Source organism: Lampetra planeri, chromosome 72 (genome assembly GCF_965212315.1).
Source record: "Lampetra planeri chromosome 72, kcLamPlan1.2.h2, whole genome shotgun sequence".
NCBI lineage: Eukaryota > Metazoa > Chordata > Hyperoartia > Petromyzontiformes > Petromyzontidae > Lampetra > Lampetra planeri.
This window is the reverse complement of record NC_136177.1, coordinates 3,032,894-3,045,226: the sequence shown is the minus strand read 5'-3', so window position 1 is coordinate 3,045,226 and position 12,333 is coordinate 3,032,894. Positions and strand designations below refer to the sequence as shown.

At 48.8% G+C, this 12,333-nt stretch overlaps 1 protein-coding gene across 1 annotated transcript; it reads right to left on the bottom strand.

The window, feature by feature from the left end:
- Positions 1-2,702: 2,702 nt before the first annotated feature.
- Positions 2,703-12,256, bottom strand: LOC144737594 (zona pellucida sperm-binding protein 4-like). Its single transcript, XM_078620352.1, has 13 exons — positions 12,108-12,256; positions 11,643-11,716; positions 10,699-10,788; positions 9,554-9,675; positions 7,286-7,400; positions 6,548-6,682; positions 6,176-6,354; positions 5,776-5,873; positions 5,261-5,388; positions 4,134-4,323; positions 3,534-3,669; positions 3,295-3,388; positions 2,703-3,038 (listed from the first exon to the last, which is right to left on the bottom strand). Exons 1-13 carry the CDS (start codon positions 12,158-12,160, stop codon positions 2,779-2,781), a joined length of 1,674 nt encoding a protein of 557 aa, XP_078476478.1. The 5' UTR covers positions 12,161-12,256; the 3' UTR covers positions 2,703-2,778.
- Between the last annotated feature and the right edge of the window lie 77 nt (positions 12,257-12,333).

Below are 12,333 nucleotides of genomic sequence, written 5' to 3'. Positions count from 1 at the left end.
GCACAGCTGGGATAACGCCATCCGAGACCCAACACACGTGTCCTATCTGCAGCAGAGTGTGCGGCTGTCGCATTGGCATCCACAGCCAGATGAAGTTTCACTAACGCCAAAAGTGCTAGCCCACCCACAAGAGGAGCAATCGTCATCATCTTTTTTTGATAGACACCCAAGAGAGAGATCTAGTAACTATAGTAGTATTTTTCGATACTCTTCGGTTCTTTCGGTAAAGTCACGTAGGTATAAAAATACAAATAAATAAATTAAATCACGACATTTCGATTGCAACACAAGCAATCATCATCAGGTGTTAAAACCACAGCAAGAAAATGTTTTGCTGAAGTGGGAGAGAGATACCGTGGTAAGAGGTTAAAAAGGTAAGAGAGGGGGGAGGGGGGTAGGGGAGCGTTGTGTGGACGCTAGGAGAGGGAGACGTGAAGCGAGGACGGGGGGGAAGTGGGCGGAGCTGGGAGTGGGATGCTGAGAGTGCTCGTGATACACCAGGGGAAGACGCTACTACAAAGCAGCAACAGTACCAATAAAGGCAACAACTCCATTGCAGTAGCAATGCCAAACGCTAGGGAAGCGATTAACTCAGCAAAATAGACTATTGGCCGGTAAATATGGTGCTGTTGTTTTCCCACCTGATGATTTGCTTGTGTTGCGATCGAATCGTCCTGATTTAATTTATTTATTTGTATTTTTATACCTACGTGACTTTACCAAAAGAACCAAAGTGTCTGGATCCCTGCAGTCATGAAAACTTAAAATCTAGTATTTTTCGACTGCACATTTCAAAGGGGAGGGAGGGGGAATAGGACATCAGTGGGGGCGACAGGCGAGGCACAAAGCACCAAAAAGTCTTCCAAACGAGCTACAAAGTGTTTTCTTAGCCCGTGCTGCAGACGTAATTGTGCAGTCTGGCTTGTCTCCATGCACGCTGTCCAGGATTATCCTCAGCGTGTGCTCTTGCAACAGTAACGGTGCAGTCTCCGGCTTGTCTTGATACAGGCTGCTCTGCAGTTTTCTCAGCCCGTGCTGCCAAACTGTCTTCATTGATTAGTTGCTATCGAGAGCCGCAGCTCCTCCGTTTGTTTTGCACGCCACAATGCTGCTACACTTTGTTTTATCATAGCATTTTTTCTCGTTAACAAAATGGCCACCAAGGCTTTGCGCCAGAGAACCTCCCGTCAAAACTAAGCAACCGTTTGCATTGCTCGAGGCAACCACGGATGTGCAGATGCGTGTCGTGGCTCGGTAATCATTAAAATCAGCATACATTGTAGTTTTATTTACTTTCTATTGGACCAAGGATACAAACAAATAGCGATTGTTCTTTCTGGGACCGAGTTTGTTGGCTTTGTGTACCTTGTTGAAATGTAAACAAGTTTGTTTCAAGTGTTATAAGGCAGACAATGACGTTAAGGCAGAGGGAGTGCGCATATATGGGTGCTTTAGACATTAATACAGGTAGGAACAGTCCCACACTGCCCACCAGGGATTGTCTGTCTGTCTTGCATAACCACGCCCTCGATTTGTATTTCATAGAGCGCTTCGGTTGGGCTCAGCACCACGTGACACGCCGCCCCACGTAGCTTGCGCCGCGTGACACGGATCGCACGAATGCGTTATGCAACCAAGTTCCGACCTGCCCACTCCGAAGGAACTTGTTATTACAAATGTTATCAGTTCAGGACAAAGTAACTTTATACTATGATATTTCAGGCGATACGTCACGTAGATGTTTCGTGTGCGATGTTTACTTTGACAGGTAGGACTTAAAAAGGAACATTCAAATCACCCCAAAAAATATAGTACCGTTTCATGCGTCATGTCAGTTATGCAGAATTGAACAAGTTCAGGAGAAATGGTCTTTACAGGTTGTCCGTCCTTACAGTGCGAGTACGTTGGGGAGAAACGCTAAGGTAGAATGGAGGCGATGTTCAGGGAGGGGGTCAAGGATTTCCAGGCCGTGTTAGACGCAAACGGTCTTCCTAACAGCAGAGTTTTCAGGTAGATGGTTTAAACACAGGTACCAGAGTTCAGGTAGTTGTAGACAGGGGACTCCGGGCTATCAGCATGTGTGGTGGTCATGCCCAAGGAGGTAAACGTTGAGGAACAGAGTAGAGGCAGAGTTTCTCCAGCATTCAGCACAATGCAGCTAGAGACGGACGCGTCGTCACTGCATCAGAACCCAGGGGTCTGAAGCACCAAGCCACTCGAGCACAAGGCCACAAAGAATGTCTAGTCAAGCCTCCATAGCGTTGTGGGGTGGGTGTCTTTTCCAGGGGAAGAGCACTTTCGGCAATGTCGACAGATGCTCTAAGGCTACAACCTAGAAAGTCAACCCAACCTTTACTTATAAAGCTGGTTAGAGTTGGCAGTATTCGGTTTCTCCCCCTTTACCCCACATTCTTGATGTACCTTTGAAATCGTTTGTTAGTGCGATGCAAAGTCCCTGGAACATAATGTCCACATTTGCGTGTTTTAGGGGGAAAGAAAGGATTCATCAAGTAAAAAAAAAATCTGGGATTTAGATTCTTTAAAGCATGGCAAAGTGCTCTTGTTTGAAGTCAATGGCCTAAACCTTAGTACAAGTTGCTGCTTTTGAGGGACTTGCCTTGGGGAAGAAACGTGACCAAATGCAGGACTAATACCGTCTACATATTGCACACATTCATCGTAAAAGGTCAGAACAGTAGTAGCGAATTTCAGCATTTTATTGTTTTGACCACAATGGTCTGCAAAAGATATGCAAGTTCCAGCAATTACAAGTAGTCATCAATAGCTACTTCCGCCGAGCGCCACAGCCCGGCTCCTGCGCCTCCTGACGGCAATGGCAGCAGACAGGAGCGCAATGACGCCTGTGGCAATGACGAGGAGAATGGACAGGGTCCCAGCCGAGGCCCACGACGAAGAGGGAGCCTCCAGCCACAGCAGAGCAGCGTCGTTAACAGGTGCTTCTTCAAAGAGCACGGGGCCCTGCAGCGACACCACGTGCTTTCCTACCACGCTGAAAGCGTCAGAGATGGCGTTGCGCTCTGGAACAAAAGAAATCGGTTGATGACCACTGGCCCATACAAAAGGACATCATATGCTGCAGGTCAAGTTCGCCAGAAAATCAAACGAGTATGTCATCATGGCATGCCACGGCGTGTTAAAAACCAGTCTGCAAAGTCACAGCAAATGTGCTCTAAATAGAAACGATAACATAGCAACATTACCACCAACATGAAAAGCCCTTTGTCATCTGGGTAAACAAGCGCAAGATATTCAAGAGGTCGCGGTGGTGCTCACGGTAGCGCCTGGTCTGTCCACACTGCCGATTGCACTCGGTGAGGAAGTTGGGGCTGGAGCTGTCGCACACCACGATAGAGCAGTGCAGGTAAACCTGTGGCAGACAGAATGCATCGTTCCAGCAAGTAAAGTATTCCATGTTTTACGTAGTCTTTTGTGTCCTCTCCAGTTGGACACAGTACACGTCATCACTCCATGGTGACCTGGTTTTTAATGGATGGAAAGAATCGGGCACTCACGAGGTCACGGGTGGTGCTGCGGTCAGAGTTCATGAAGGCGAAGGCCTGGAGTGCCAGACGCTTGTTGTGAGAAGGCAGTGGCAGGTCGGCGACACCAGGGAAGAACACACTGCAACAAGGAGACTGCACGGGGCAGCTGCACAGGAAAAAGTGCCGTTTACCCTCAATTCAAAGCAAGTGTCATGCATCGGATTGAATGCAGGTATCTGTATTTGCAATCTGCACGCAAGGATGAAGGCCAGCTTTACAGTCAAGACAGCCCAAATTCCAATAGGCAGTGCATCTGTGCAATGCAACCATCACTGCATGTAGTCGGGCCTTGTACAAACCACCAGCTCTGGGAGGCAGAGGGTGGCTGTGTTAACATCCAGAACATCAACCCAAGGAGCGTTGTGGCCATCGATATTTTGGACGGCACTGCAATCTTGCTTAAGCGATGCCAGTACATGAACTGTTGTCATTGAAGGCGACTTAATTAGCACAACTCTGCTTACGTGGGGAAACAAAAAAGACAACCAATGCCTCGAACCAGGTTGCCTCTGCAGGCCCTGCTGTGGCAGTGAGAAAGGGTTTAGAGAGCACTACCCCACCCAGCCTCACCCATCCACCACAAGCTTCCACTGCGTGGGGTCGGTGGCATCTGCCGTGGGCGTGGCCCAGCAGTCCTTCAGGAAGAGCACCAGCGTGGGGTCAGAGCGGTGCAGCAGTGACGCCTGCACGTAGAGCGGCGTTCCCAGCAGCGTTACCAGCGGGTACTGCCAGGGCTGGTACGGCGTGGTGTAGGAGTTGTCTGGTAGCGTGCAGACATGGTTAACAATGCACGTGGATTAGTGGTGTAAAGGTTCTGTTTAGAGCACATTGGACAAGGCACAACACAAAGCCTCTAAAACGCGCGCATTACTTTTGAATTGAACTAGGGGACATAGAAACCGTGGTTGATAGTTAATTTGTATTTTCATAATAAAGGCTGTCACCCTCACCTCCGCATGTTTGGCTACATAGTGTATACAACGGCATTTCTAAATGTCTGTAGATGCTGTAAAGGGCACGGTTTCACACGGAGGGGTGGGAATCAGGTGCTAATACAGTTGGCCAAGCTATTGACAATCATTCGTTCAAGCAAAGGTGACATGGACAAATGAGGCTAAGAAAGCTAGTCCAATTTTCCTTTAAACAATGACCTCAAGTAGACCGTTTTGGTTGATGGGTTGTGCAAAAAGACGCATTTTGTAGATCCATAGGAATTAAGGGCTTTGTTATCCCTTTCAATGGTGGCCCCACATTAACATGGTTTCAGCTGGTAGATTGAAAACCTCACCAGAAAATAGCATTTGAAGTTACACGTCGTACCATGGAGAATGTGCAAGTCGTTCTAGTTCACTTATGGCTAATTATAAACTCTGTTGGCAGGTTCACAATACTCTGGCAGCACAGCCTAGCACGTCGTCCGTTTGTTGGAGGGGTCAGCAGTTAGTCCAGCAGCCATGGCGAGGCATCCAAAAATTAAATGCAGCCAGCAATCAGGTGAAAATTAAACCAGGGTTGAGCTCTTAGCTCAGCACTGAAAAAAATAAGCATGACTTACAGCTGGCTTCGAGCCAGAGCTAATGTTGAATACAGACCCAAGTCTTCCCTGGGTAGAGCGGCATCACAACCTGTGTTCCCCTAAAAAAGGTTGGATTTGCCCGCTCAGAGCTGTAAAGGGTGTGGGAGAGGGCAGCACTCACCAGTGAAGACCTGGAGCAGCAGGGAGAGGGGCCCAGTGGCCGTGGCTGGAGGTGGCGGTGGAAGAGTGCTCACCTGCACTCCAAGCTGCAGGTCTCCACTTCCAAGGAAGCGGCATTGAAGAACCATCCTGGTAAACAGACACAACCAGCCAAAGGCATGCACAACGCCCTCACGGCAGCAAGAGATTGCAGGAGGGACACAGCGGACCGATAGTGTTTTGCAGACGTACCAGTATAGGGACCACCTTGGTTAATACCGTGTTTACATTAGCCACAAGCTATATTCCTACTACTTCAAGATGTTAAAGATTCCGTGACGAGGAAAAGGCGCCCTTGTGCGTTCAATGTCCCAATTTAATAAATAAATAGTTGAATAAGGAAGCTGATTTGTCACGGTTCTGCAAATATTTATGGTCGCAGGGACAGTGGACATTTATGGGGGTGGGTCTCCTCTGCAAGACTCATGCTTGACCCTGATGAGCATAGCACTTGCAGAGGGGTGTGGCAGTGCTTACTTGTATGTGGACGACTTGGTGATGGCGACGCTTCCATCAATGCAGAGCTCCCGCTCGGAGACCAACATCAACTCGTACACGAGCTCCTGCCCACTCCACTGGACACAAACGATAATGCCATTGAGCGATCAAGTAGAAGAATGATAAGTGGTACTGGCCAGGAGTCCAAATTAGCAACAAATTATATATTAGGAGCCACCCAAATTCTGCTTTAGCACTCGATTCATTTGACATTCAATCATAAAGTGACCTTGCTGTTCGTTATCAACTCGTGCACGATTGTGCTCTGCACATCAAAGGAGTTGTGCATCGTGAAGGGTCCCGATGCAGCACTTCAACAAGGTCAAACAACAACCATCAGGATGGGGGCAGGGCAAAGCAGAGTCCAGGAGCCCAGTACCTGCACAGTGGCACCACACGCTGCCATGGGTACGTCAAAGACTGCAAGGTCTGCAGACACCAGCACGGGGCTGCACTGCGCACTGCTACTGCCAGTCAGGTGCACGGTGCTCAGGTCCAGCGGCGGAGACGTTAGGTTCCGAGACACGGGCACCACAAAGCGCCCATCTGTGGTGCACACTGGGTGGAGCATGGCGGGGAGGGTAATGGAGATTTTGGTGAATCACGAAAGATGCCCCATGTAGCCCGGGGTGATGGAACAAGTTCAGGGAACCAGCACAGCAGGATGCTACCGTGCCAACACAGAACCTCACAGCAAGAGCCTAGTTTAGGTAGTGAATTATGGAACCTCTGTTTTGAGTCGGCTACGTACCAGCTTCATTGTAGAAGCAGCGGCGTAGAGTGGGGTCGTAGCAGCAGCCACTCCGTGCACAGACGTCCGTGCTCGGGACACTCTGCACAGAGTTGCATGGGAAGTTCCTGCTCTGACCAGAGCACGTGGCGATCTCTAACAGCAGCAGGAGCACAACAGGTCATCGTATAAAACCCCACACGTACTTAAAATAAAACGGCATCGTTTGAGCCACGTGTCAAGTATGTGAATGAGTGTTACTTGGCACATGACCAAATCACTCGGGCAATGCACCCACTTCCAGAAGCGGAGCAGGGTTGAGTGTATAGCAAAGAATGGAGAAACACCGTGCTCACTGGCTGTAAAAGGCTATGGCAGTGCAGCACAAATTGTTGCATTGCAGGTTAGTGCCACTCAACCTCGGCCAACAAGGAGCAGCGTGGTTATTCATGGTAAAACTAACCCTCAAGACCCAGGGCAGCACCAACCAGCAGTGCATTAGGATAAGGAGTTTATATGGTGCAATTATTGCAATCAGCCATTGGGGGAAATTGCATTGAAAAATGATTCAAAAGCAGCAAGTTTGTCCAGTAAAAGCCAAGGGCATGAAACGCATCATCATTGCAAAAGCACCAGGAGAGATGATCTGGGTCGATACAAAAAGGCAGCCGTTGACCCAGCAGACCCATTCTAGAGCACCAAGTCATAGGTAGTGCAGTCTGTGGGTCCGATTAGCAGCGTCAAGTCAAAGGTACTCACCGCCAGCTCTCGCCGATCTTAGGTTCTCAGGGCAGTCGATGGTGAAAGCCCAGACGAGTCTATTCAGCCCCTGCCGCATCTCCTGCAGCTCCACCTGGATCTTCCTCCTGCCGTCCTGGTGAAATCAGCAGCCCTCAACATCGGACTCGGGGCCAGTTCTCCAGGAAGGCTTAAACAAATCAGTAGATTGTGCATTCGACATTGATGGGCGAGGCCAGGCTAATGACAAGTAAAACTGTCAATAGGAAATCCGCCACCACCTGCCACCCAAATTAAGACAGGCAGACCAGACCGCACGTGGGGGTTGCTTTCCTGGGTCCGAAATCACTTTCCCAGGTTAACCCTTGTTATTGTACAAACGGATGCTGCGCTTATCTACGCGTGTTTAATACATTCTCCATATCCACCTTGCCACAAATACTCCATTATTCTTCCCACAAATTCACCCTTCACACGGGAATCACGATCCCTGGGCAATTAGCCCATTGGGTGGCAAATACACATTTATTATTGGTTTCACGTCTATGTCTTGTGCAAGTAACCCCAAGTAGCACACATCTTTCTGGCACAAGCTCGTATGTTGGTTTGGTCTGACAACGTTACATTTCATTGTTGTAGATCATACATGGTCAAGTAAGCCCCGTACGCAATATTTGTCAGCTTGGATAGGGACCTTCTGTAGCAATACAGAGCCGTTAATTCTATACCAAGTGTAGTAACGCTTATGACTCGTTCACACCGGAGTTGGAGGCACACTTGTTTATTTAACACCACACGTTGTGACATACACACTGAGGGGGTATCGGCCCCCTCACCCGTCTATCTGAGGACACACCTCTAGGCTAACCCTAGCCTGCCTCTGAGTCCTCCTCTAATGGGCTAGGGGAGGCTATCTTGGCCCGACACTGGTCAGTCGGGCCCGGTACCCAGAGTCCAGACCAGCACTGGCTCTGGCTCTGGTACCACGCCACTGGCTCGAGCCTGCGCGGTCCTGATAAGGACGGCGTGCCAGGGGGAGACCAGGGCTCTATCTAGGACGTCTTCCGTCTCCTCTTCTTAGCTAACACAACACTCCCGAGCCCCTCGATACATTCCCCTTTTATACCCAACCCCTCCCTGAGGGGTGGGGCCCCGGGGGATCATAATGACCGAATCGACCCCCCAGGGTGTCTGGCGCGGACGTCGCAGAGGGCACCTGCTCGTGCACACATGTAGCCCCGCCTACTGTGTTTGTTTACCATAGGCTGCCATGCATAACGGGCTCTCTCTCTAACACCCCTACATCAGCACACATCTTTCTGGCACAAGCTCGTATGTTGGTTTGGTCTGACAACGTTACATTTCATTGTTGTAGATCATACATGGTCAAGTAAGCCCCGTACGCAATATTTGTCAGCTTGGATAGGGACCTTCTGTAGCAATACAGAGCCGTTAATTCTATACCAAGCATCAAACTGCTCCGATTCCCATCTTTGCATTGAATAGTACTGCGAAAGCTGCATCCATTGGCAGACGTGAATTACATCAACTGAAAGCTTGTTTTGCCGTGTATTTTGTGTGATGTAAACACCAGTTAACCGTTCACACATTGCCTCTATTAAGGTGACCACTTGGGTGACATGGACGTCTAGATGGCATATCCTTTACCGTTAAGCACCGGAAGAGAACATTTATGCTAGAGATAAGACGGAGACTAAAGACAAAAAAGCAATGCAATGAGGCAAGGCCATGGGGCAAGAAAGGATACTTAGGATTGGTTTAAAGAGTAATGTAGCGACATGGCATACTACAATGAACAAGAGCACAAATGGCAAGTGCAAACCAAGGTAAATCTGATAAAAAGACAAAGATGGCATGATCTTGATAAGATATATGGAATGAGCATTGCATAGATTGTCCAGGGATACCAGTCAAGCGAAAGAGCTGCTGTATAATCTAGAAACAAAGTCGCTACCACCGAGAGATGATCAAAATAATAATACATTGTAGGAATAAATTTAAAAGGCAATGCAAACCAACTGAAAACAAATTCCAGAGTGGACGGCATTACAAAAAAAAATCTTTGAACTTTAAAAATAAATGCACGAGCTAAGCAAACGTGGAGGGGAAAATACCAGAGTAGACAAAATCAAATTCGATTCTGGCCAGACAATATCGGTGGGCACGTGATGGCCGATCGGTTATGGATTGCGAAACAATTTCGCTACTACCACAGCAGTCCCAGCAGGTACTAGCATCGACGCAAGTCAACGGTCTCCTCGTGTTCACCTCCACGCGCACGTGGCAGGCATCACCAGCAGCGGTGAAGTGGAGCGCAGCACCGTCCCTCGCAATGGAGAAGCCGCAGTCCCCGTGCACAGACTCCACATCCACGGCCTCATTCCGCACCGCTGGAGACATCAAAAACAAAATTAGAGAAACCTGCATTTGGATGGATTGCGCACCAAAAGTTCACGTGGGTAGCGTGACTGCAAGGAGAACAAAGTATGTCGTCAGTGAACGCGAATAGGAATTCTCCACGGTTCCAGGAACGTCTCCAGGACACAGGGAACTCAATACACTGCTGGAGTTACGCTACTCCCAAACCTGCACAACGACCTCGTCTAATAGCTGAGTGTCAGTTTTATCGACAAGAGCGCCTAAGTCGACAACGGAGGATTCCGGTGCGAAATGCAGACGATGCAAGTAGAGAACCAGAGTCTGACCGGAGTCACCAGGTTCAGTTTATAACAGAAGGTATCGCCTTGCATGACATGTTCCAATGAAAGGAAGGGAGAGCCCATTGCCTATGCAAGCAAAAAGGAGGCATTGATAAATAATGGATTCAACCGTTTAGTAAACACATGCACCATTAGAACCTCGTTTGCCAGTAGCAAAATATGATAATTGGCTCCAAGGAAAGCCGTCTCGGGTGTGGACCAATCAATTTCAAGGACAGTGCATACATTACCAGAGTTATGTTTTTGTTTGCATTCAGACTGCAGGTATTGTGGTCAATGCGAACATTACTCCTTGTAAAAAAAGGTGTCAGTTTTGTTGCCAGATAAAAGGGTAAAAAACCAATTGTCATAAACACACGCATTTATCCTATGGAAAAATAAGGGTTGATTGTCGTCTGCTGTATTAGACTAGTTGAAATGAACCCAATATTCTTAAATTTCCCATCGTTCATAAGAACTACATTTCACAACGCAGAGTGAACCAAAAAAAACCTAAAAAGCGACACCGAATAGGAAAACTGCAGAGGTCATAACGCATCAAAAACGAAGCAGTTGGGACAAACAAGTGGCCAGAGAATCTCAGCCCTGAATCAAGTTGCTAGGATCCTTGAGAAGCGTCATATAGTCAATCATACAATGGATCAAGACGATTAATTATGTCATCACGATTGAAGTGAAAGCTGGTGGACTCACTCCGTACAAAGACACGGTAGTCGCTGTGAGAGGAGCTGTTCCATCCCACAGAAAAACCAAGGGTGGAGGAGAGGCATTGCGTCAGCAGACCTGGGGGAGGCAGGTCAGAAATTAGGACGTCAACATCAACTGCACCTTATGGAGCAATTAAAAACACAGCCCGTGGCGGTTGCTGGGTGGGCGCACATCAGTCCCTTCCCTTTTCTGTGCACACAAGTCTGTAAGGTGTTGTTATTTGGCGCAAATTCAAAAGGTACGAGCACGACTCGACAGTATGAACCTCACACCAGGGATTGTCAGCCTGCAGCTTCGAAGCCGCTGGTTGAAATATGATATTTTGGTTGTAGACCCCTGCATTAGATTCTTGAAATTGTAGTGGAAAGTTGCCAAGGTAGAGCCTGATAAATGCAAATTATCAACGCGAGTGTACAGTTCGTTGTTACTACAATGGAAAGGAACAAGGCCATGATGATTTTGCCACGCGAGTTTTACTTATAGTCCTGCGCAGTCAAATGTTGTACAATTTACTATTTTAAGTAAAGTTGCAAGGGCCGTGCCAATCAGTCACCAGCCATATTTTTGAAAAAGTTATTATCGTAAAAAAGGAACGTGCAAGGGAGAGTTAATGTCCCCGAACGCCCCCTTTTCCATGCGCCGGAGGATTATTAATTATCCATGTGCCGGCCTATGCCCAACGGCAGCCATCACGTCGCGTTACGTGACCGCTCCAACGGCAGGCGCACAACAATTCACCCCCCCCCCCATCTCGTCCAGGCAGCGCTCTGGTTGGCAACTCGTGTCGCCGGTAACGCTTTTCCAGTTCACCGAGAGACGCCGCCATTACAGTCTTGTGCATGGCGGTGTCCAGACACACGATAGCGGTATTGAGAGAATGCGCGATGTGGTTGTCATGTGGCGACAGCAGCAGCAGAAGCGCCCCCTACCACTCGGCTCCCCCAGCATCCGCGGTCCCAGCGACTGTCGAAGCCTCGCGTGGACGGAGCCCAGGCAGAGGAAGCTGCGGGGAGCACGAGACACGTGACCGCCAAGACGAGAGAACGCAGGGGGAGGAGAGAGAGGCAAACACCGCACCCCCCCCACAAAAAAATAAGTGGCCCTGTAGCGATTTTAGGAAGGGCCTATTCAAGGGCCAGCACGGTGCACGAAGGAGTTGGTGTAAACAGCGCCACGCAAAGCCACCTTTGGAACCGCACCACCCACAATGGGGCAAGATAAACATTTCAGGACCGCATTTCCACATTTTTATCTCAATGCATTTCTCCATGCAGGTCAGTTACCCAAAGCGATATGGAAACGCCCTCTCTTACAAACGTACATAATACTTCATTATCCAGAGCTGTTGATGAACATCCCCGAACACCACTCAGCACGCCCCTCCGCCTCCTCACCTGGTCAGGAGCAGGAGAACAACTCGCAGAGCCGCCATCGTAAAACAAATCATCGGCTGCGTCGCTTCGCTTAGGCCATGGACCCCTTTTATATGGAGAGCCCTCAGCGATCCCGATCCAGATTGGATCAGATCCACCCACGCATTGTCTAATCAGCGAGATTTTATCAAAGCAGATCGAGTCACTCATTGTCTCATCAGTAGAGGTTTGCTCGATCTCGGCGCAC